We start from the raw sequence: 27,398 nt of genomic DNA on the forward strand, positions 1-27,398 counted from the left end.
ATGGAAGTATTAATTGGTAATGCACCCACGGGTGCTGTCTCCTTCATAAGTGACTGCTATGGTGAATCCGTTAGTGACCGCAGCATTATTGAGCAATCTGATTTGCTGGCCGAAGCCAGAGCAACGTTTGAAAAGGGCGACAGTATCATGGCTGATAAAGGATACCTACTGCAAGGTTTGTTTGCACCATTCGATGTGAAAATCAACACCCCTACTTTGATGAAAGGCATGACTCAGCTCTCTCAGGAACAGCGGGTAGAGGATTACTCCATCTCCTCAAAACATGTACCGTACACCTTGAAAGGGTTATTGGTTATGCAAGGACATTCAAAATCATTCAAAATGTCTTGCCTTACAATCTCTTGCATTTGAAAAATGTAATAGTCTTTATCTGCTTTATGATTTTTAAATTTAGGAAAGACATACTTTGATATAGTCCTACATAATAGCATTTGATGCTTTTATTATTTTGTGTTTGCTGAAGAAGACTTGGTTAGTGATAATGATTGATTACTATTAGTGTTGCATGAATTTTCTTGCTCCCACTTCAATATTGATGCCGCCATAATAAACCGGAATATCACTGTACTGGATTTGATGACTGAACAGAAAACATATCACTACCTAGAGTCTAGACGCAAGTTTTGTTTTCATTTACTAAACGAGATACATAAAAACTGCCAATATACAGGTAGACTACGTAATCAACAGAAAGAATCATGGAATTTGGAAATAACAATAATCACCACGACGGCATGAACGGTTTTGCTCAAAAAATCGTATTCAAAGCTACATTGCATTCAGCAGTTTTCAGTTTTTCGTCTTGCGGTAACACAATCTTGACCACCAAAAAAGGACGCCAATACATTTCGTAGAACTTTTGCAACTTCAGAATCCTAAATTTAGGAACAAATTATGGGTCAAACTCTATATCTTCCATGTGCACATTACGAAATGTATGCATAAAACAACATATAGTTTCATACAAGCGCAAGTCATTTGGCCTTGTACTTGGGCATACCATCTGTGATTTTTTTTTCAGATAATAGCCATCTGCAGCAATCATCAAATATTGAAAATACTTTCAAGGTGTTATTAGGTCATCCTTTACCGTGTAGGGCCACTTGACTTCCAACCAGCTACGCTAGGGATGTCAAAAGACAACAAATCAAGACGACGTTTCTTTCGGTATCCAATGTAAGCAATGGATCACTAGGACGAGGTTTTGGCGCCCCTAAGTGTATGAATGTCTCCCATTGGTTGCGGGTTCGAGTCTGACCCAGGTCCACTCCAGAATTTCCAGCCAAGCGTTACAGATTTATCTAGGGCTAGGCTCCTCTTCATTCACCAGATCGGCGGTAGTTGTTTCTTAAAAATGCCTAGAAGTGGACCGTGCTATGAGTGCTCTCAATATTGCAGGTCCTGGGTATTTTCTGCACAGCGATCAATGTATATTTTTAAAATTAAATGCCTCTTGGCTCTGCATTCAGGACAGTTTATTTTACATGCAATCGAAGTTTAAATCATTGGTAAAACAGAGTATATATTGCACGACATTAAAAGCTGGTGATTTTGTTTATTATAGCATTTGAGATTCTATATAGTTGCTTAGTGACGTATAGACCGAGTGAGTGTCTCACTTCGATTTCCCAAAAGTGTTTATGAATACTGGCTGAGGCCGTACAAACCCTATTACTGTCGTTATTGAGTGATCACTAGTAAATTAGTAATCATAAAAACTGCATGAAGGTATGCTTTAAAGCTGCCAAACACTGTAGAACTGCCGTCTCCGTGGATTCAATCGGACAGATTTACATGCTCATATCCTAATGGCGACAGCATTTTGAAAGAGGCAGAGATTGCCATCATTCCAGTCATCAGAACTCTACGTCGAAATCGGCCCCACATATTTGTTACTCAGAAGACCTAGTTTCAAATAATGCCAGGGAACTAGCTCATATGTAATTTTACAAATTTCTATTGTGTTTGAGTGTATTCGATCAAATGAAATCTAGAACATTCTACTCGACTCGAGGATAAATTCTCGATTCGGAATCGTATCTTCCGAGCCCTCGATGTCGCCCGCCCACAATTGCAACATTATTTTAGTTGAAATGATGGCGAAGCAATCCTAGCACAGTAATAGGATACTGATAGTATTTTACAGTTTAATGACAGAAATTTCAATTTCATTTTCGAAGGCTAATGAAAGTAATGTTATACGATATTTTATCATTTTAGTTGCAAAAGCTCAGTATCATCGACAATTCAATGAATGAAGATGGATATGAAATACTCGTTCACATTCTGAAGCTGTCAGATTGCAAGGTACTGGTGCTCCAAAATTGTTGTCTCACCAAGACCAAGTTGCAAGGAGTATTGAACGGATGTCGGGATCAAAATGTTCAGGTGCGTCATCATGAACAATACGTAAATCACCCCTTGGAAATGAATTCCAGCTAAGCTTTTCATTCAAGAGAGCTTGATTCTCATGCACTCAAAATTCAAATAATTCAATTTTTTTTTCATCCCGGTGTTGAAGCATTTACAATTTGCCAGCGACGTCTAAACTAGTTGACAATACGCAACAGTATTTTAATAATCTGTAATATGCAGGCTATTGTGCTGCATCCGGAAAATTTCGCGAGCCTTATCTTTCATTACGTGTCGCTATATATCTGGCCGCAAAACCATGTATTCCATGAAGCTCATTGTAAAATGACAGCATGTAACGAAGTTTATTTAAGCGCTGTTAACGAAACGACCGGTGGACGGTCATATTATCAATATATATTATAGGATAATAACCCACGTTAGAATTCTAACCACCAACGCCGACTGAGTAACGAAAATCAATTTAGTGTTTGATGTTTGACTCAAATGCACTCGGGGCCAATTTTCAAATTTTTGACAACCCCGTGGAACACGGTTTCAATATGGGTATTCAATGTATGCTCAAGTATGTCGTATTTGACGAGGTGAAATTGTACTATTGGCCGGAATAGCAGATTGAGTTTCCGTAAATATAGTGAACTTATGATTTACTACTTATTTTACCAATTTACGCGTGGCACCAATGAAAACCACATTCACAAATATTTGACTAAAAATTGTCGTTGTACCAGGCAGGGAGTACGCATCATTTTTCGCAATTATGAAAAATAGGCACCATGGCCCAATCTAGGTTTGGGGTAACATATTGATAAGTGTAGGCCAGGGGTAGGCAAACCCCAGCACGCGTGCAATTTGTGCCACGCGAAATGATTTTTCATGGAATGCCGAACGATTTCACGCAAACGACATATTCATACCATGATTTTGCAAAAAGTGAAACAGAAGTTTTCAAAACGTGAAATGCTCGTGGGCGATCCAAAATTATTATTATTATTTCACATTTTACAGTGGTTCTTCTCGCCTTTTTCAGGCTATGTGCACCACGACACGAATATTTGTAATGTTCATAAGTCTTTGTCTTGGTGTTAATCTTGGGGACGACTTCTTCATTCTTTCGCACATCCAGACGTCAGTCTTTCTTGCACCCATGCGTCCCCGTCGAGGTCTTTGCTGCCGACTTCTGGGACGGCTCACTTTCAATCTGGGCTTTTCAATGCACTGCAACTGCAGTGAGGTCGGCAATGAGTAGCCCAGAGAAACCTCCGACACATAGAACCTGATGTGTTAATTATGTTGTGGGAACCCCCAACAAATGGATAAATATATATGTATTTACAAAATGTTTTAAAAATCTATGCATAGTGTACAAAAATGAGTCAACCGTATTAGCAGTTGTGAAAGAACATCAACCGAATATCGTTTGAAAACGTTTGAATGCTTTAGTCTAGGAGTGTTATTCACTGTGTAGCCTGTGGGATTGCAACTTCTGAACCGGCATTACGACGCTGGGCATCTTCACGCTATAGAATACACGACCTAGATATAGAGTTTCGGACAACATCCGACCATGCGACTAACAGGCGGTGTATGCGTAGCCAAAATGATTGGCGGCGATTAAACCTTGAAACAAAATAGCCGCTGCATGATGGACAAAACGTTAGACCTTGATATGTCCACTGGCAAGGCGCCGAAGTGACCAGCGCCGAATGGCCAGCGCCCGCACCCGCAGCTTGAGCCGCACGTATCAAATGAGATCTGCCAAGGAAAATAATCAGCCCCGTGTCCAAATGCGAATCGTGTTCGTCTCTCGGGCGTAGAGTCTGGTGTGCACGCGATTCAATATCTTGAGCAACGCCAATCCTTACCGCTTGACTGCGACCTTTGCCGACAAATATAGTGTCAGACCGACCTTAATGTGACGCCAAACCGATTTGAATGAGACTGTGGGGAGGGGGGAAACATTTTTCATCATCATCAGACCATATCATCGTAGCTACACTGATTGGCCCGTCATTTATGATTTATTGGATACGGTAACCAACATAGTGGACTTGGAAACGATCCAATCAACCACACAAGATCGATCATTGCCCAATGGCGCGACTGAAAATAAATTATGTAAATATCACGTGAGCCTACATATAAGCGATAGGTCGGGTACGGTAGTGTCCAAAATTCAATCCCTTCACGGCCAATCAAGAATTGCTGGCGTGACGAATGGCGTTGCCAGGCGTAGAAAAACGGTTGGTGGTGTTCCTTGCTGTTTGAAACGTTAAATATTAATACATTAAATGTTTGGCACGCAAGCTGGTAAAAAATCGACATTTTTTGACATTTTGGCACGCTGCACATAAAAGGTTGCCGGCACCTAGTATAGGCTATTGGTCATGTCATTGCCCAAGTCAAAATAGAACAGCGTTGGATTTTACTTCACTGGTGTCACAGCGGTGGAGCGTGCCATTGCGGCATTCGCCATCTTTAATCGGCCATAAAGCTACGGATGAAGGGATCAAAGATGCAACTGGCTGCACATTAAGGGGGCAACAGAATGCTAGATGTTGTTATAACAACTTGCGTCGATAGCAAAATACCATGTCACGAGCTTATCGTCTATTACGATCCCCTGTTCACGCGAATAATAATTTTTGCCTCCATGGTTATAAACATGTCACGACACTCCGAGTTACTCGGAGTCGACTCGAATCATTTTCATCTTGTCACCGAGTCATTCCGATTAATTCAGCGTAAGGTCGCCTCCAACTCCAAGTCACAGATTTCAGTCTCGAATCATATGCGGTTCATGTTTCATCATCAAGATTAGGCTGTTCTATGTCGGCCTAATAGAAGATCTTCCACCGCATAGTAGCGTTTGAATGTGATGCCATATAGCTAACTTGGATCAGTCGTTTGATGTTTTTTGGTAAATTTAAAGGGAATGATAACTTTTCTAATCTGACAAAAAGAAATTTTGCATTGAGCTGCTTCCAAGTATCGCCTCCTTGGAAATCCAAAATTTTGACTTAGCCGAGCAAAATGTTCTCGTGGATCGCCTGTTCGGGACCCAGGCTTATATCATTCGGGTTACCGCTATCAAAAATACTGCTGGTGTAAATAGAGAAAACAATGACGTTACTGGATTATTGCAAATTAATCGTCTACGAGCAAATTTGCGTGCTTTTTGTGCTATCAAGAAACATCAAGTCGATCCCAAAAAACTCCTAAAACCCAGCCTATACTAACCGAACCCAAGTCAAACTAATCTCCATGCTAATATGCTTTCATCATTTCTGCCCTTATTCACGACACATCGCAGCGTAGATATCTTGACGATTGCGTTCTGCAACAAACTATACCACTGGTCAACAAAATAAAATAAAAATAATTCGGCAGAAAATCTAGGTGCTGTTATAGGGTTTTCAAGGTTGCCGATGACGAATAGTACTTTTGTTTTGCCAGATTGACTTGCCCACCAGACTTGAGTCTTTTTTCCGTGTCATTTGCTGTCATCATTCTGGAGTTCGGCTCTCTCTTCGCCTGAGCTTTTCAATACGCTGTATTTACAGCGGATCGGAGTTGAGGAGCCCAGATAGACCACATATAAACATGGCAGAGCCGATACTTGAACCACCAACCATTGGTGTCGTGACTGCAGTGTTTAACCAACTGCGCCACTCGCTTCCACGTGACATGAATATATCCTTATTGTTATGACGCGGTCACATGTTAACGTAGCTTATATAGCGTTACAACTATAGGGTTCGCTCGCATGATTCTAACAATAATGAAGACGTCATAGCTCAGTCGTAACAAATGATACATGGTGTTCTCTATTCTAACTCTAATCCTTTTAATGCTGTCTGTTGATCCATGCGTAACCTGAATAATTCCGACTTTCAGCTGCATCGTATTATTCGCACGTTTCCATACCGCTGTTTCACACCTACAGAATAGTCTGCCGTTCACTGTCGCAACAAGAACCACAATTATACACATTTATACATTCATTGCATTTATTACTCTGAAATAAAACTATTCACAAAAACACGTACAATCGTATCAATAATCACCAGAATAATTCAGGTATTCATTGGTTGAAAATCCTTGCGCTCTTTTTGTCAAGAATGCCATAGTAGGATCTTCGCCCACATCTGATGTTTTACACTGTAACTGTTTCCCAGTCACGGAAAATTCATCCGGTTCCATGAATTCGATTATCTAAGGCAGTGGTTCTCAACCTTTTTTGACACGCGCCCCCCCTTAGAGATGGTCAAAAAAATCGCGCCCCCTGACCCCCCTTGCATTTATCGTCATGTCAAAAAGAGCACATCATCTAATACAGAGGTGGGCAACGTTTTTGATAATCATGACTGCATTTAGATTGCTTATGTAGCGTAAGGCCGCATTCCAGGGCATAGCCGCAATGAACGATCTGGACGCAAAATTCCTATGGTAAACTGTCAATATCCATTCCCGGTGAACTCCGGACTATTCTACTTTTCACAATGGCCTATTGTATGCGCCGAAATCGCGAGTGGCAATGTTATGAATCATTGCCGGGAGGCGCATATTGTCGCGCGGAGCGCGAAAATTTTTCAGGGCCGCGAACGAATTGTTATTTCTTGCCATTTCCCATTCCGGCTCAGATTAAGAAGGGCGCTACTGCAATAAAATCGAAAAATGAAGTCGTGTTGAATTGCACGGAGGGCGAAGAAAATTTCAAAAATTGCGGAAAATGCGGGAGTGAATTCGTAATTGCAATTTTCATGTCTACGGCCGCCAACACATCCTAATTGATCGAATGAGGCGTCGACGGCCGCTCGAATTCCCTTCTAGGACCGCAGGCTGCCCACCCCTGATCTAATAGTATACATAAGGTATATCTTACGTCAATTTTGAATCTGCATTCCAGTTGTTGAGTCTTTTACATTGCTGACAAATTTCTCCAAACTTGTTTGAAAATAACAATAAAACATTGAACAAGACATCCATTAATTAATTTCAAGGTAGGTCACCCTGACACTAATCCTGATGCTGGTAGTGAGTACAGAGAGCAAGGCGTCGTTCTGTCCTGCCAGGCTAAATTTGATCAGTTTTGGAAATTAATAAAATTGTGTTGATTTATAGCCTAATCGAGGGCGAAACCGTGCAACCTATGTTACATCTAAGTCTGCCTTAGGCAGTGCAGTTCACAAGCTACTAACAACAGCTGCCCAGCGCGACAAGCTTTAGGCTACTGTCAAAGCTATGAATCAATGAATGACTTACACGTGGGAATTGCTCTCTATATCTCCAAAGAATATCAAAAATTTGCTCAAATGAAGTTGAAATCAGACTATACTCCGTTGAGCGCGGTTGCTAGAGTTTGTATTTTGCAAGCTTTCCTGAATATGGAATAATTTTCATCTCCATCAATCGTCTTCTCATAATGGATGTGAAACACATGTTCAGATATGTACAATTTATACTGACCTTGTCAATTTCTCGCGCCCCCCCCCCCCCCCTATACTGACTTCGTCAATTTCTCGCGCCCCCCAGGTTGAGAACCTCTGATCTAAGGTTTTAGTGGTCCGAAACCTAGTGAATCATGAAAATAAGTCTGGTGCCCCCCTATTTTAAGGGTGTAGTAAAACCCCAATGTGTAAGTGGTCGAAGTCCGCCTTCCGGTTAGGAATTCACTATTAGACCACTCGACTGATCAAGGGTATAATTTTTTTTGCTGTTTTCGGGATCAAATCCAGGTTGTTATAACAACCATCGGGTAAAAACTACGGGCTCATAGCATTTGGTTCGAGATCGATGGACACATCTCGAATTCTCCTCTACGATTGCCAATACGGTGAATAAAGTTGTATTCGTTTCGTTTTATTGCTTTGTGTGACCACTTAATCAGCTGAGAATGTTGTAGAGACTTGCTCACGTTACATTTAGCGCTGCTATTAAATTCAACATGAATGCGGGTAACAACACTCAGCAGTATCATCCTTTATGATACGATTACGAAATATTCTGACGACATAATTTTGTAGCTCTCAAATACAAGTATATTTAGTTACTCGTTTTTGCCAGAAAGCTGCAAAACACCTTTAATGTACAAATGACATCACTCTCGAAAGTTGATCAGTAGCGTTTAGCGCCTTTGCGATTTAGGCACGCAGTGCGCATCAGGATAAAATACCTAGTCAAAAATATTTTATGTAAAACAACCCGAGCTATCAGTATAAGTATCAATTTATTAATATTTTCATCATTTCAAAACACCACAAAACTTCGATACCATGAAAGGATAGGAAGATGTCAAAACTACTTGGAGTATAGCTAGCGTGACGGGGTTGTTATGAAGGGGAATAAGCAATCCAAAAGTACCCCAAATTCATTTTACATGATTTAAAATAAACCACTGCATTCATGGTATCATGAGTCGGTGGATATTTCGCGATGAGCGCGACTAAAAACGTTGTGATTTAACAGATTTTGTCGAATGTTAGTTTGCAATGAGAAACCAGGAACAATCATATGTCCTTACTACACCATCTGCTGCGAGACCATTTTCTTCAGCGCCTCAACCGCGTCCAGAGCCAAGTGCCCTCTATTTCGCCCCCTGAGCGTTTCCGCCCCTTCAAAATCCAAGTGGCTCCCTGGGAGGCGCTGGAGACAAGGTTAAGAACCACTGATCTAAATCATCACGAACTATATTGGTAAAATTACGTCTCCTCCAGCTTCATAAACTGCTCATCTTCGACAGTACAATGCTCCCGGACGCATAGAAGAGTAGCGTACGACCAGTGTTGCTGATTATAAATTCTGTAGACGGAATTGGGCTCTGAGCTGTCGTAAGAAGTCGTCAGAAACAACATATACAAATGCGCGTGGTCGTGTTCGTGTGGTTTTTGCGCTATCACGAAGCAACTAACGATCCAGATTAAACGTTTAAATTCTAATCTTTTCCAAGTCTATATCATGGTATCATGCTCAATCTTCTAGAATGATAGATACTTTTGTACTCAGCGCTTCTTCGGAAATTGTTTCAATCATCACACCCATCTCTGATCTGAACATATAAAGTGTCATCACCATGTTTGCATCTGCTTTAACAATAATCGAATTTTTGAATTGTTCTTATGCTCTAATTTTAATTCCAATCTAATTCATGAATTGTTCTTATGCTCTAATTCTAATCTAATTTATTGTTTTCCTGAAAATGCCTATTTGACCGCGGCATGTTGCAGCGAGTCCATCTCGCAAAGGGATATCCAGAGTCAAGCCGCAATTGCATTACTTACACCGTACAGAAATAGTAGTTGTTGTGCGACGAATAATAGCCATACTGGAACAATTGTGACGCTTATCGCCGAATCATGTTATTTGTGCCATGAAAATGAATGTTGCAATGTTCATTGATCTTTGCCTTTGGAACTCTTTTTGGACTACTTCCAGTCACGTATCTATTCATCATATATCTATCTCGTTTGCATACGACCTCTTCAGTGTCTTTTGCTGACGATTTTCGAAGCTCGAGTTCAATTATTTAAACTGGGCTTTTCGTACGGCACTGCATACGCAGTGAGTTCAGCTACTAACGATTCGATATTAGGGCTATCCAGACATGTTGCTAGGTGAAAGACTATCTCATCCTAAAGATTGGCTTTGGGGACGCCCTATAGCCCTAGTTTTCCAAGCGCCTCGGTGTCGAGTGCACTGTACGTCATGGCAATATCCCTATTCATGCCAGCTGACTCATCATCGATGGAATGCTGTTGCCTTCGTTGAAGCTATTTCCGCTATAGCGAGGAATAGTGTTGTTGAGGACAGACGAATAGGTTTATTTAATACAACAACAATAATTATTTGAAACTGAAATCAATTTTCGCATTTCAAAATGCTTTATTCGCGTTCTTCCAAATTCATAGATCAGATCGCCAGCCGCAAAATACGACTTCGCGGGCCGCCTATTGATGACCCGGGTATAGTGCAAAACGAGCGAAGCTTGATATACAGACGTTAACCAATCTCTTTGTTATGAGACTCCACTGTGGTTTGATATGAACTGAACTTTTTGCTGTATTTATTTCTCATTCAGAATTTCATTCGATTTCCAAGTAGTTTTTCCGAATTCAGTAGCCAAATTCTAATTGTAAGTATAATCTAATTTGAAAATAACTGTGTTAATCTAATTCTAATTGTGATCTAATTTGAAAAAAATTGTATAGCTCTAATTATAATTCTAATCTAATTCGGAAATGCTAAAAATTTTCTAGTTGTCCTAGTCTGCCGCGTAAGTGGCGTCTTATAAAAGCTTATGAGTGGGCCGTGCTGCAGGTATTGTTTGTTTGTTTGTTTTGGGGTATTCATGGTGTTTGTCGACTACGATGGTCATTTACACCAGGCCGACATTCTTTTTATTTTCCGTAACTGCCGACTTATAGCACGGCTCACCTCTAGGCTTTTGTAAGACACCGCTGACGCGGATGAGGTGGCGAGGAGGAGCCTAGGTAAACCTCCAACACTTGGGTATCGAGATTCCCGTGCTGCAGGTCAGCAGCTACGAAATTTAAATGAAGCACATTGGCCTGGTGTAAATGACCATAGTAGTCGACAAACCCCATGAATACCTCAAATAAAACAAACAAGCGACTAGAAAGGGAGCATAGAAATACGTCAACTGATATCGTCGTTAGTGCCACTGATTTAGCGCTCCATAACTGTACTCAACAGGCAAATCATCACAATTTTGCCAATTCCATTGTTCGCGAATAAATTCGTTGCTAGAATATAAACCTTATGATCCGTGATATGATTTAATGTACTATTATGTATATATGATTGATAATAAAGTATTAAAGTGAAAATACGGACATGTGGCAAAACTTTGAAACGAGTTGACAGATGGTCGGGCCCGTGAGAAATTTGAAGATTTTAATCCTACCCGAGTAGCCATTTGAGTTTGACAACCGTTCTCTAAGCTTAATTGCGATGACGAGATAGCATAATGGTATGATCCACGGCTGCAACACCAATTGGTTGCGGGTTCGAGTCTGACAGAGGTCGCCTCCAGAATTCCCAGCCAAGTGTTAGAGGTTTATATAGGGCTAGGCTCCTCTTCATTCACCAGATCGGCGCTAGCGATTTCTTAAAAAAGGCTAGAAGTGGATTTTGCTATGAGTGCTCTCAATATTGCAGGCCCTGAGTATTTTTCTGCACAGCGATCAATGTATATTTTTAAAGTTAGATGCCTCTTGGCTCTGCATTCAGAACAAGTCGTTTTACATGCAATCTAAATTCAAATCATTGGTAAAACGGAGTATATATCGCACGACATTAAAAGCTGGCGATTTCGTCTATTATAACATTTGAGATCGACCGAGACCGAGTGTTTCATTTCGATTTCCCAGAAGTGTTTATGAATACGGGCTGGGCACCGTTTAAACCCTAATATTGTCGTTATCGAGTGATCACATATTAAAATGGCTATCCGGACCACATATTAAAATGCTCCATCTCTAGGGTATTGAAAAAATCGGATACAGGTCCAAAATATGGCCCAGAAAAATGCCCGCCATTTTTGCCCCTACCTTGGCTAGGTAACGTGTCTAGCCGTTTTGAAAAGCTTATTAAATCGGCTGTTCACCGTTGCTATTACAGCGTTAACACGCATGCAGTGTACACGACGAAACCCTTGTTACCCAACTCTCGAAAATATGTACTTCCTGCCTTTGATGCAAGTAATGTTGTTTACCAATACAAGTACCACTGTGATAGTAGGTATGTAGGATGTACGACCACTCGCAATTTGGGTGCGTGTAGTAAGCGGATATGAAATAATATAGATAAGTCCGGAGCTCATCGGAAATGGACATGGATCTCTCAATATTGGTAGTTGGCGTCCAGCTAGTTCATCGCGACTAAGCTCTGGAATGCTGCCGTAGGCTACATGATTAATCGATATGCAGCCGTGAATAGTAAAAAGGTTGGCGACCCCTTGGAAATGAATTCCAGCTAAGCTTTTCATTTAAGAGAGCTCGTTTCTCATGCACTTGAAATTAAAATCATTCAAACTTTTTTTTTATAATGGTGTCGAAGCATATACACTTATACAATCTTCCAGCGATTTCAATACCAATTGACAATATATACCAGTATTTTAATAATCTGTAATATGTATTGTGCTGCATCCGGAATATTTCGCGATCGGTATTTTTCGTTACATGTCGCTACATCTCTAATCGCAAAACCATGTATTTCAAGGCGCCATTGTAAAATGCCAACATGTAACAAGGTTTTTGTTATCGCTGGTAACGAAACGACCGGCGAACGGTCATATTATCAATATCTATTATAGGATAATAACTCATGGTATAAATCTAGCCGACTGAGTGAAGAAAATCGATTTAGTGTTTGATGCTTGACTCATATGTACTCGGGATCCAATTTCCTAGTTTTTGATCACCCCGCTGGCCACAGCGTCAATATGGGTATGCAATGTATTTTTAAGTATGTCGTATTTGACGAGGTGAAATTGTTCGATTGAAGGTTAACCGAAATAGCAGACTGAGATTCCACAAATATCGTGACATTGTGATTTACTATTTTTTAGCAATTTATGCGTTGCACGAATAAAAACCACATTCATAAATATTTGACTAGAACTGTCATTGTACTTGACAGGGAGTACGCATCATTTGTCAAAATTATAAGAAATAGGCAACATAGCCGAATCTAGTTTTAAGATATCATATTGATAAGTATAGGCTATTGATTATGTCATTGCCCAAGTCAAAATAAAACAGCGTTGGATTTAACTTCACTGGTGTTACAGCGGTGGAGCGTAGCACTACGGTATTCACCCTCTTAAATCGGCGATAAAGATATGGATAAAGGGGTCAAAGATGAAACTGACTACACATTCAGGGTGCAATAGAATGCTCACTGTTGTTATAACAATTTGCGTCGATAGCGAAATACCGTGTCACGAGCTCAATTCCAGTCAGTCGAAGCGGAGTTATTGCCGTCGCAAAATTTTGGATTTGAATAAAATAGTATTTACGATTACCAGAGAACCCGTCCCTTGGGGAACCCGTCCCTACCAACTCGGCCCTCGGAGAACCCGGCCCTTGGAGAACCCGGCCCTCGGGAAATTTTGCATATCAAGCACTCGTGGTCTACTTGTTGTCGTATTTACGGTGTTTTTCGACTACTCTGGACCTCGGAGAATGCGGCCCGCGAATAATTTTGTATTAAAAATGCATTAAATGTGAAGCCGGCCCTCGGGAAATATTGTATTCACCGGCAACCCTAATATCCCACCTCCACCAACCCTAATATCCCACCCCCGGCAACCCTAATATCCTAACCCTAACCCTAATATCCTCCCCCAACCCTAATATCCCCCTCCCCCAACCCTAATATCCCCCTCCCCCAACCCTAATATCCCACCTCCGGCAACCCTAATATCCCACCTCCACCAACCCTAATATCCCACCCCCGGCAACCCTAATATCCTAACCCTAAAGCTAATATCCCCCCCCCTACCCTAATATCCCCCTCCCCCAACCCTAATATCCCACCTCCGGCAACCCTAATATCCCACCCCCGGCAACCCTAATATCCCACCCCCGGCAACCCTAATATCCCCCTCCCCCAACCCTAATATCCCACCTCCGGCAACCCTAATATCCCACCCCCGGCAACCCTAATATCCCACCCCCGGCAACCCTAATATCCTAACCCTAACCCCAATATCCTCCCCCAACCCTAATATCCCCCTCCCCCAACCCTAATATCCCACCTCCGGCAACCCTAATATCCCACCTCCACCAACCCTAATATCCCACCCCGGCAACCCTAATATCCCACCCCCGGCAACCCTAATATCCCACCCCCGGCAACCCTAATATCCCACCCCGGCAACCCTAATATCCCATCCCCGGCAACCCTAATATCCCATCCCCGGCAACCCTAATATCCCACGCATGCCCTGACCTCCTTACAAGACCGACAAATCAGTTGATAATAACATTATTACTTTATTAATTCATATTAATACTTGTGAATACACTTAATTTCTAAATTTCCCGAGGAATATTACTTTTCATTCAGTGTGCATGCCTCTTATTTACTTCGCCTAGGCTAAGGTGGGTGTCTGATCTTAATGGCTACTCCAAGTTGTTTCGACACCCTCCTATCTTTTCATTGTATCGCAGTCTTGTGATGTTTTGAAACGATGAAAATATTAATAAACCTGACTGACTGACTTCACCGAGGGCCGGGTTCTCCAAGGGCCGGGTTCTCCGAGGGCCGAGTTGGTAGGGACGGGTTCTCCAAGGGACGGGTTCTCCGGCAACCGTATTTACGGTGACCGATTCTTTAATCATTTATTACAATTGTGCCCACCGTAAATACTATTTTATGCAAATCCAAATTTGTCGACATCAATCACTACGCTACGGCTGGTTTGAATGGAGCCAAATTTGGTGGACATCGTTTCTATCGACAACCTTACAATTTCATGGGTGAACAGAAAATTTTGAATTTTTTTTTATTAATTTTTATATAATAAATAAAAAAACTTTCTTCTCCTGTAGCAATGCGGCTACTGGTTGGAATTGAACCAAATTTGGTGTGTAGGCTTCAATTCGGTAATCTAACAATTGTATCAAGTAGCCAGTAGAATTTGAAAGAAAAAGTCATTTTTGAACACCCCTACTGTACAGTGTACAGACATTTGCTATTCCCATGCGCATAAGATGAACTATGATTTGATATTAACGGGTGTGAGTATACACCATGGCACAAGAGACCTGAACGTACCTCATACTTATACCGCGGTATAAATCGAGTGCAATATTTTAATCCAAATTTTGCATGCACGTAGGATATATGACCTCGATCTCATTATGACTCAGGTTTTGTTTTCATGTACCACCCTTTTCGGCCCCTTAGGTGCAAATACACACTATTTTCGCTAAAAGTGCACTCGAATAAAATATGCATGTTACGCATAAAACGCGTAGTATATTATGCCCATTAGAAATCGGTGTCTACTCTACAAGTTGTAAACCCAAATGTACGAACGGGCAGTGCATTCATCGATTCGATATCTCTAAAATTCCATTGTGAGTCAACAAACCTGACTAAAATACGAGGTCACTGCAAATTGGTCGATTGTCGCTTCATTGCGAAACATTCATTATTTTCAATGAAACATTCTTTCTTTGACGATATAATCAGTGTTTTTCCAAATCGTAACGACCGTAAAAGCATTTCAGCACTATTACACGCGGCATTTTTCATTTCATCGCCAATATCCACTAATTGCATATTAATATGAAATTCGCTAAAATATTCATTTATGCGAATGAGAATCTAGAGTTAGTGATCATTATGCAAAGGTGAATTGCAAAATATGGTCGGAAGTTTCATCGCCCTTATTCTTGAATAGGCAACACAACTGTGAGAAGTCCATCCGTCTGAAGTATAATTATGCGGTCGTTTTCACAATAAAATATTTTAAATTGATAATAATACAAACATCAAGTCAAGTGTTTAGATGTGCAAATCTGAATTTATTAGCTATGAAAATTGTGTAACCGAAAATATATAAAAAGGAACGATATTTATCATGTTCCCAGCTATATTCGGATGAACTCTCGCAACTTTCGTATCTGATATCTTAAATTGGCTCATTAAACAAACGCTCTGTACGAATTCACATTCATATGACGATAATCAACATATGCGACTCGTAGCTTACATTGTCGTAAACTTGCTTACCTCAACTAGCCCTCTTGTATATAATATAAATCAAACGAATATCGTTCATACGTTTATAATTGTATATCGTTGATAAGTAGGTGGGTAGGGTATTGAACTATATCAATTTTAAACATTCTGAGGTTTCGTTTGTTGTCCTCTATTTGGCTGATATTTAAAGACTGGCTACATCGCCATACTTGCGTAGTTGAGCAGTTCTGCGTATGCGTGAGCGATACAGCGCCTCTTCATTCCATTACTCCTCGCCACTTAATCCGCGTAAGCCGTGACTTGCGCAAAGTCCAGAAGTGGGCCGTGCTATAAGTCGGCAGTTGACGAATAAATATGAAGAATATTGGCCTGGTGTGAATGGCCGTAGTAGTTGACAAACACCATGAATATCTCAAAACAAACAAACAAACTATTTATTCGTTCGTCGATTCCGAATAAATGGATACTTCATCTGTATTTAAAACAGTTAGCAAAATGTAATGACTTTGAATCATGTCCAGTACGTTGAAATTTCAACTTGACTTGACTTGACTTGACTTGACTTGACTTGACTTGACCCGAGTCACCTTTGAAAATCAAGTGACTTGACTTGACTCGAGTCAAAATGAATTGGCAACAAAACGTTTCCATGAATCTCGACGAAGTCACAAAATCAATGTAAATACAGGCCAATGGCACACAAAGGCAGACAAACGTTTACAGGGGATCCAAATATAAATAAGCAGTGGGACAGTATTGAATGCTTACACATCGGAATTGTATACTATATTGTTCCACATAATTCCATCGTTAATAATTCAACGGTATGAAGTGTATGCTCGAGCAGTATAGCTAACCCGTCGCTTCCACAATTGCATGTCTTAAATTGATATTTATCCAAACTTCAAGTCAAAAATATGGATGTGCGAACCTGAATCTAGTAGCTATGAAATTGATCGAATGAACCCTGCAAGATTGATATCTGAAATCGGTTCATCAAACAAACGGTATGTGCGAATTCACAATCGTAATATAGAGAATCAACATCTGTGACTTTTCAGTGTCTTCTGATGGGAGTGCAATTCTTCAAAAAATATCACAAACCATAACGTATTCTTTATTGCAGTCTTACCATAGCGGTACCCTATATAAAAAGATTGATGTGGCAATTATACAATTCATTTTTTATGTCGAAACAATAATACACCGTGTCGACCGGCACTGATATCTTAATGTCTAATATAATGAAAATCGAAACCACTAAGAATAATATTGTTAAAATTTCGTCTCCACCAGCTTCAGAAACTGCCCATCTTCGACAGTACACTACTCCCGGGTTCTTATTATGACGTGGCGGAAATTGCAAAAGCCACCAAATGCGCCGAAGTGTGTGTACCGAACCCAATTCCAACGTCCACGTTTACGGTTTAATCTCTTGTATTCTTACCAACGCACACTCGGGGTCAACATCCAGTGACGACTAAAAAGAGTGGTGGGATAGCATAGTGGTGTAATCCACTGCTGCAACACCTATGGGTTACTGGTGCGAGTGCGAACAATTTCGACTCTAGAATTCCTAATTAAGCGTTGGAGGTTTAGCTAGGCTCCTCCTCGCCATCTCATACGCGTAACAGACTTGGACAACTAGATAATTCTAGTTGTCTAATTTCACTAAATTAGAGCGAAATAGCAGTAATCGAATTCTAATCTAATTTATAAAATTTTTCTATGCTCCAATTCTAATTCTAATTCTGATTCTAATCTAAATTGAGAAACGTTCTTATACTCTAATTATAATTATAATCTAATTTGGAAAAAGCTGTGTAGATCTAATTCTAATTCTAATCTAATTTGGAAATAACTGTGTTGATCTAATTCTAATTCTATTCTAATCTGAAAAAAAGCTGTGTAGCTTTATTTCTAATTTGAATCTAATTTGGAAAAATTGTATAGCTCTAATTATAATTCTAATCTAATTTGGAAAAAGCTGTGTAGATCTAATTCTAATTCTAATCTAATTTGGAAATAACTGTATAGCTCTAATTCTAATTCTAATATAATTTGTAAAAGCTTAAAAATTCTTAGTTGTTCAAGTAAGCGGGGTCATATAAAAGCATGAGTGGGCCTTGCAGCAAGTCAGCAGCTACGGATTTTAAATGAAGCACATTGGCCCGGAGTAAATGACCATAGTATTCGACAAATCCCAAGATTACCTCAAAACAAACAAACAAGCGACTAAAAAGGGAGCATAAAAATACGCCAACTTCTATCGTCGTTACTGCCACTGATTTAGCGATCCATAACTGTACTCAACAGGCAAATCATCGCATTTTTGCCAATTTCATTGTTCGCGAATAAAGTCGTTGCTAGAATATAAACCCTATGATCCGTGATATGTTCTAATGTACTATTATGTATGTATATAATGATAGATAATAAAGTATTCAAGTGAAAATACGGACATGTGACAAAATCTTGAAATGAGTTGACTGATGGTCCGGCCTGTGAGAGATTTGAAGGTTTGCATCCGACCCGCGTCGCCTTTTCAGATTCACAATCCTGCTCTAAGCTGAATCGCCATGACGAGATAGCATAATGGTATGATCCACGGCTGTAACACCAATTGGTTGCGGGTTCGATGCTGACCGAGGTCGACTCCAGAATTCCCAGCCAAGTGTTACAGATTTATCTAGGGCTATGCTCCTCTTTATTCACCAGATCAGCGGTAGTGGTTTCTTAAAAAAGCCTAGAAGTGGATCGTGTTATGAGTGCTCTCAATATTGCAGGCCCTGAGTATCTTCTGCACAGCGATCAATGTATATTTTTATAATTGAATGCCTCTTGGCTTTGCATTCAGGACAGTTTGTTTTACATGCAATCGAAATTTAAATCATTGGTAAAACAGAGTATATATTGCACGACATTAATATTGCACACATTGTCTATTATAATATTTGAGATTCTATATAGTTGCTGAGTGACGTAAAGACCGAGTGAGTGTCTCACTTCGATTTCCCAAAAGTGTTTATGAATACTGGCTGAGTGCCGTAGAAACCCTATAGTACTGTCTTTATTGAGTGATCATTAGTAAATTAGTAATCATAAAAACTGCATAACGGTATGCTTTAAAGTTGCCAAACACAGTAGACCTGCCGTCTCAGTGGATTCAATCGGACAGATTTACTTGCCGACATCCTGATGGCGACCACTTTTTGAAGGAGGAATAGATTGCTATTATTCCAGTTAACAGAATTCAACGTCGAAATCAGCCAACACATATTTTACTCAGAGGACCGAGTTTCCAAATAATGTCAGCCAAATAGCTCATAGGTAATTTTACAAATTTCTGTTGTGTTAGAGTGTATTCGATCAAATGAAATCTAGAACATTCTACTCGACTCGAAGATCAATTCTCGTTTCGAAATCGTATCTTCCGAGCCCTCGATTTCGCCCAGTCACAGTTGCAAGATTATGGTATTTTGAAGTCTACTGACAGTAATTTCGATTTCATTTTCGAAGCATAATAAAATTCATTTTATCCGATATTTGATCATTTTAGTTGCAAAAGCTCGGAATCGTCGACAACTCAATGAAAGAAGATGGATATGAAATACTCGTTCACATTCTGAAGCTGTCAGATTGCAAGGAATTGGTGCTCGAAGATTGTTGTCTAACCAAGACTAAGTTGCAAGGAGTGTTGAACGGATGTCGGGATCAAAATATCCAGGTGCGTCATCATGAACAATCCGTAATATCCAAGAAGACATGTCATCTTACGATTCGAAATTGTTCGTCATCCTACTTCGCCTCAAATCCATGCAGCACAAAATCGTTCACCATTTATTCTATCGTTTACCAATACTCGTCGGAGGTAATTCGAATACCGCAGGGGTTTAGTATTTTGCAACACAGATTACTTTGGACATTTTTAAAATTGTTGACGACGCGACAGCGTAGATATCATCAATATAGGAATATTCATGACATAAATCTAGCCGAAAAGGCCGAAAGGGAGATAAAAATCGTTTTAGGGTTTGTTGGTGCGGTTCCATTCACCTGTTGTCATGGATTAGAATTTGGGAATTCTAGGGAAATTGTTGGTGGTAGAAATGCGAAAAATAATTTGCAGCTTTGGTATGGCGTCCCTGATCTACTATGAGGTAATATGCAGAAACGAGCCGATGTTGCATTAAGGATTTCGGGCCGAAAATTGGGCACACTTTCATACTTTTACGTTGCCTATAAATTAGGGTGGATAGAGCTATGTCGATTAATGATTGTCAACTTGGGAGGTCAAGAAATAACAGCATGCAACAAAGTGACTGATAAAAATTGGCCCACAGCATGATGCACCATTATGCAAAACTTGCCCTCAGTTTTTGAAGACACCCCTTGATCAACTCTACCGGTGAATGCGATCACGGAGGCTGAAAAAGAATTAATGTTTGATAGGAATATGTGAAACTATCAACAATAATGACGAAATTCATTAGTGAATCTGAAAGTTTTTCGCACTTCGCGCGATCATAACCGTTCCCGTGACATGACCAATTGACCACTCGCGATTTCGGTGCCGGTGCGTGTAGTAAGCGAATATGAACTAATAGATAAGTCTGGAGCTCACCGGAAATGGAGATGGATCTCTTAACATCGGTATTTTGCATCCTGATAGTTCATCGCGACTATGCCATGGAATGTGGCCGCAGGCTACATGATTAATCGTAATGCAGCCGTGAATAGGAGAAAGGTTTGCAACCACTGGTTCACCCCTTGGAAATGAATTCCAGCTAAGCTTTTCATTCAAGAGAGCTTGATTCTCATGCACTCAAAATTCAAATATTTCAATTTTCTTTTCATCCCGGTGTTGAAGCATTTACAATTTGCCAGCGACGTCTAAACTAGTTGACAATACGCAACAGTATTTTAATAATCTGGAATATGTAGGCTATTGTGCTGCATCCGGAAAATTTCGCGAGCTTTATCTTTCATTACGTGTCGCTATATATCTGGCCGCAAAACCATGTATTCCATGAAGCTCATTGTAAAATGACAGCATGTAACGAAGTTTATTTAAGCGCTGTTAACGAAACGACCGGCGGACGGTCATATTATCAGTATATATTATAGGATAATAGCCCACGTTAGAAATCTAACCACCAACGCCGACTGAGTAACGAAAATCAATTTAGTGTTTGATGTTTGACTCAAATGCACTCGGGGGCCAATTTCCAAATTTTTGACTACCCTGCGGAACACGACGTCAATATGGGTATTCAATGTATGTTCAAGTATGTCGTATTTGACGAGGTGAAATTGTACTATTGGCCGGAATAGCAGATTGAGATTCCGCAAATATAGTGAACTTATGATTTACTACTTATTTTACCAATTTACGCGTGGCACCAATGAAAACCACATTCACAAATATTTGACTAAAATTGTCGTTGTACTAGGCAGGGAGCACGCATCATTTGTCGCAATTATGAGAAATAGGCACCATGGCCGAATCTAGGTTTGGGGTCCCATATTGATAAGTGTAGGCCAGGGGTAGGCAAACCCCGGCACGCGTGCCATTTGTGCCACGCGAAATGATTTTTCATGGCATGCCAAACGATTTCACGGAAACGACATATTCATACCATGTTTTTGCAAAAAGTGAAACAGAAGTTTTCAAAACGTGAAATGCTCGTAGGCGATCCAAAATTATTATTATTATTTCACATTTTACAGTGGTGCTTCTCGCCTTTTTCAGGCTATGTGCACCACGACACGAATATTTGTAATGTTCATAAGTCTTTGTCTTTGTGTTAATCTTGGGGACGACTTCTTCATTCTTTCGCACATCCAGAGGTCAGTCTCTCTCGCACCCATGCGTCCCCGTCGAGGTCTTTGCTGCCGACTTCTAGGACGGCTCACTTTCAATCTGGGCTTTTTAATGCACTGCAACTGCAGTGAGATCGGCAATGGGTAGCCCAGAGAAATCTCCGACACATAGAGCCTGATGTGTTGATTATGCTGTGGGAACCCCCAATAAATAGATAAATATATATGTTGTATTTATAAAATGTTTTAAAAATCTATGCACAGTGTACAAAAATGAGTCAACCGTATTAGCAGTTGTGAAAGAACATCAACCGAACATCGTTTGAAAACGTTTGGATTCTTTAGTCTAGGAGTGTTATTCACTGTGTAGCCTGCGGGAGTGCAACTACTGAACCGGCATTACGACGCTGGGCATCTTCACGCTATAGAATACATGACCTAGATATAGAGTTTCGGACAATATCCGACCATGCGACTAACAGGCGGTCTATGCGTTGCCAAAGTGATTGGCGGCGATAAAACCTTGAAACAAAATAGCCGCTGCATCATGGACAAAACGTTAGACCTTGATATGTCCACTGGCAAGGCGCCGAAGTGACCAGCGCCGAATGACCAGCGCCCGCACCTGCAGCTTGAGCCGCACGTATCAAATGAGATCTGCCAAGGAAAATAATCAGCCCCGTGTCCAAATGCGAATCGTGTTCGTCTCTCGGGCGTAGAGTCTGGTGTGCACGCGATTCAATATCTTGAGCAACGCCAATCCTTACCGCTTGACTGCGACCTTTGCCGACAAATATAGTGTCAGACCGACCTTAATGTGACGCCAAACCGATTTGAATGAGACTGTGGGGAGGGGGGAAACATTTTTCATCACCATCAGACCATATCATCGTAGCTACACTGATTGGCCCGTCATTTATGATTTATTGGATACGGTAACCAACATAGTGGACTTGGAAACTATCCAATCAACCACACAAGATCGATCATTGCCCAATGGCGCGACTGAAAATAAATTATGTAAATATCACGTGAGCCTACATATAAGCGATAGGTCGGGTACGGTAGTGTCCAAAATTCAATCCCTTCACGGCCAATCAAGAATTGCTGGCGTGACGAATGGCGTTGCCAGGCGTAGAAAAACGGTTGGTGGTGTTCCTCGCTGCTTGAAACGTTAAATATTAATACATTAAATGTTTGGCACGCAAGCTGGTAAAAAATCGACATTTTTTGACATTTTGGCACGCTGCACATAAAAGGTTGCCGGCACCTAGTATAGGCTATTGGTCATGTCATTGCCCAAGTCAAAATAGAACAGCGTTGGATTTTACTTCACTGGTGTCACAGCGGTGAGCGTGCCATTGCGGCATTCGCCATCTTTAATCGGCCATAAAGCTACGGATGAAGGGATCAAAGATGCAACTGGCCGCACATTAAGGGGGCAACAGAATGCTAGATGTTGTTATAACAACTTGCGTCGATAGCAAAATACCATGTCACGAGCTTATCGTCTATTACGATCCCCTGGTCACGCGAATAATAATTTTTGCCTCCATGGTTATAAACATGTCACGACACTCCGAGTTACTCGGAGTCGACTCGAATCATTTTCATCTTGTCACCGAGTCATTCCGATTAATTCAGCGTAAGGTCGCCTCCAACTCCAAGTCACAGATTTCAGTCTCGAATCATATGCGGTTCATGTTTCATCATCAAGATTAGGCTATTCTATGTAGGCCTAATAGAAGATCTTCCACCGCATAGTAGCGTTTGAATGTGATGCCATATAGCTAACTTGGATCAGTCGTTTGATGTTTTTTGGTAAATTTAAAGGGAATGATAACTTTTCTAATCTGACAAAAAGAAATTTTGCATTGAGCTGCTTCCAAGTATCGCCTCCTTGGAAATCCAAAATTTTGACTTAGCCGAGCAAAATGTTCTCGTGGATCGCGTGTTCGGGACCCAGGCTTATATCATTCGGGTTGCCGCTATCAAAAATACTGCTGGTGTAAATAGAGAAAACAATGACGTTACTGGATTATTGCAAATTAATCGCCTACGAGCAAATTTGCGTGCTTTTTGTGCTATCAAGAAACATCAAGTCGATCCCAAAAAACTCCCAAAACCCAGCCTATACTAACCGAACCCAAGTCAAACTAATCTCCATGCTAATATGCTTTCATCATTTCTGGCCTTATTCACGACACATCGCAGCGTAGATATCTTGACGATTGCGTTCTGCAACAAATTATACCACTGGTCAACAAAATAAAATAAAAATAATTCGGCAGAAAATCTAGGTGCTGTTATGGGGTTTTCAAGGTTGCCGATGACGAATACTACTTTTGTTTTGCCAGATTGACACGCCCACCAGACTTGAGTCTTTTTTCCGTGTCATTTGCTGTCATCATTCTGGAGTTCGGCTCTCTCTTCGCCTGAGCTTTTCAATACGCTGTATTTACAGCGGATCGGAGTTGAGGAGCCCAGATAGACCACATATAAACATGGCAGAGCCGATACTTGAACCACCAACCATTGGTGTCCTGACTGCAGTGTTTAACCAACTGCGCCACTCGCTTCCACGTGACATGAATATATCCTTATTGTTATGACGCGGTCACATGTTAACGTAGCTTATATAGCGTTACAACTATAGGGTTCGCTCGCATGATTCTAACAATAATGAAGACGTCATAGTTCAGCCGTAACAAATGATACATGGTGTTCTCTATTCTAACTCTAATCCTTTTAATGATGTCTGTTGATCCATGCGTAACCTGAATAATTCCGACTTTCAGCTGCATCGTATTATTCGCACGTTTCCATACCGCTGTTTCACACCTACAGAATAGTCTGCCGTTCACTGTCGCAACAAGAACCACAATTATACACATTTATACATTCATTGCATTTATTACTCTGAAATAAAACTATTCACAAAAACACGTACAATCGTATCAATAATCACCAGAATAATTCAGGTATTCATTGGTTGAAAATCCTTGCGCTCTTTTTGTCAAGAATGCCATAGTAGGATCTTCGCCCACATCTGATGTTTTACACTGTAACTGTTTCCCAGTCACGGAAAATTCATCCGGTTCCATGAATTCGATTATCTAAGGCAGTGGTTCTCAACCTTTTTTGACACGCGCCCCCCCTTGGAGATGGTCAAAAAAATCGCGCCCCCTGACCCCCCTTGCATTTATCGTCATGTCAAAAAGAGCACATCATCTAATACAGAGGTGGGCAACGTTTTTGATAATCATGACTGCATTTAGAGTGCTTATGTAGCGTAAGGCCGCATTCCAGGGCATAGCCGCAATGAACGATCTGGACGCAAAATTCCTATGGTAAACTGTCCATACCATTCCCGGTGAACTCCGGACTATTCTACTTTTCACAATGGCCTATTGTATGCGCCGAAATCGCGAGTGGCAATGTTATGAATAATTGCCGGGAGGCGCATATTGTCGCGCGGAGCGCGAAAATTTTTCAGGGCCGCGAACGAATTGTTATTTCTTGCCATTTCCCATTCCGGCTCAGATTAAGAAGGGCGCTACTGCAATAAAATCGAAAAATGAAGTCGTGTTGAATTGCACGGAGGGCGAAGAAAATTTCAAAAATTGCGGAAAATGCGGGAGTGAATTCGTAATTGCAATTTTCATGTCTACGGCCGCCAACACATCCTAATTGATCGAATGAGGCGTCGACGGCCGCTCGAATTCCCTTCTAGGACCGCAGGCTGCCCACCCCTGATCTAATAGTATACATAAGGTATATCTTACGTCAATTTTGAATCTGCATTCCAGTTGTTGAGTCTTTTACATTGCTGACAAATTTCTCCAAACTTGTTTGAAAATAACAATAAAACGTTGAACAAGACATCCATTAATTAATTTCAAGGTAGGTCACCCTGAGACTAATCCTGATGCTGGTAGTGAGTACAGAGAGCAAGGCGTCGTTCTGTCCTGCCAGGCTAAATTTGATCAGTTTTGGAAATTAATAAAATTGTGTTGATTTATAGCCTAATCGAGGGCGAAACCGTGCAACCTATGTTGCATCTAAGTCTGCCTTAGGCAGTGCAGTTCACAAGCTACTAACAACAGCTGCCCAGCGCGACAAGCTTTAGGCTACTGTCAAAGCTATGAATCAATGAATGACTTACACGTGGGAATTGCTCTCTATATCTCCAAAGAATATCAAAAATTTGCTCAAATGAAGTTGAAATCAGACTATACTCCGTTGAGCGCGGTTGCTAGAGTTTGTATTTTGCAAGCTTTCCTGAATATGGAATAATTTTCATCTCCATCAATCGTCTTCTCATAATGGATGTGAAACACATGTTCAGACATGTACAATTTATACTGACCTTGTCAATTTCTCGCGCCCCCCCCCCCCCCCCCTATACTGACTTCGTCAATTTCTCGCGCCCCCCAGGTTGAGAACCTCTGATCTAAGGTTTTAGTGGTCCGAAACCTAGTGAATCATGAAAATAAGTCTGGTGCCCCCCTATTTTAAGGGTGTAGTAAAAAACCAATGTGTAAGTGGTCGAAGTCCGCCTTCCGGTTAGGAATTCACTATAAGACCACTCGACTGATCAAGGGTATAATTTTTTTTGCTGTTTTCGGGATCAAATCCAGGTTGTTATAACAACCATCGGGTAAAAACTACGGGCTCATAGCATTTGGTTCGAGATCGATGGACACATCTCGAATTCTCCTCTACGATTGCCAATACGGTGAATAAAGTTGTATTCGTTTCGTTTTATTGCTTTGTGTGACCACTTAATCAACTGAGAATGTTGTAGAGACTTGCTCACGTTACATTTAGCGCTGCTATTAAGTTCAACATGAATGCGGGAAACAACACTCAGCAGTATCATCCTTTATGATACGATTACGAAATATTCTGACGACATAATTTTGTAGCTCTCAAATACAAGTATATTTAGTTACTCGTTTTTGCCAGAAAGCTGCAAAACACCTTTAATGTACAAATGACATCACTCTCGAAAATTGATCAGTAGCCTTTAGCGCCTTTGCGATTTAGGCATGCAGTGCGCATCAGGATAAAATACCTAGTCAAAAATATTTTATGTAAAACAACCCGAGCTATCAGTATAAGTATCAATTTATTAATATTTTCATCATTTCAAAACACCACAAAACTTCGATACCATGAAAGGATAGGAAGATGTCAAAACTACTTGGAGTATAGCTAGCGTGACGGGGTTGTTATGAAGGGGAATAAGCAATCCAAAAGTACCCCAAATTCATTTTACATGATTTAAAATAAACCACTGCATTCATGGAATCATGAGTCGGTGGATATTTCGCGATGAGCGCGACTAAAAACGTTGTGATTTAACAGATTTTGTCGAATGTTAGTTTGCAATGAGAAACCAGGAATAATCATATGTCCTTACTACACCATCTGCTGCGAGA

General features: G+C 40.7%; 1 protein-coding gene across 1 annotated transcript in view; it reads left to right on the forward strand.

Annotated features, from left to right (window-relative positions):
* LOC145435473 (ribonuclease inhibitor-like) overlaps nucleotides 1–27,398 on the forward strand; it is a 43,890-nt gene continuing 16,492 nt past the window's right edge. Inside the window, exons 1-3 of the mRNA XM_080312751.1 lie at nucleotides 1–255; nucleotides 2,242–2,409; nucleotides 19,691–19,858. Of these exons, the coding sequence (XP_080168877.1) occupies nucleotides 1–255; nucleotides 2,242–2,409; nucleotides 19,691–19,858 (591 nt within the window). The remainder of the gene's footprint in view (nucleotides 256–2,241; nucleotides 2,410–19,690; nucleotides 19,859–27,398) is intronic.

This window comes from Botryllus schlosseri, chromosome 3, assembly GCF_051294905.1.
Source record: "Botryllus schlosseri isolate E-star chromosome 3, Bs_hap1, whole genome shotgun sequence".
NCBI lineage: Eukaryota > Metazoa > Chordata > Ascidiacea > Stolidobranchia > Styelidae > Botryllus > Botryllus schlosseri.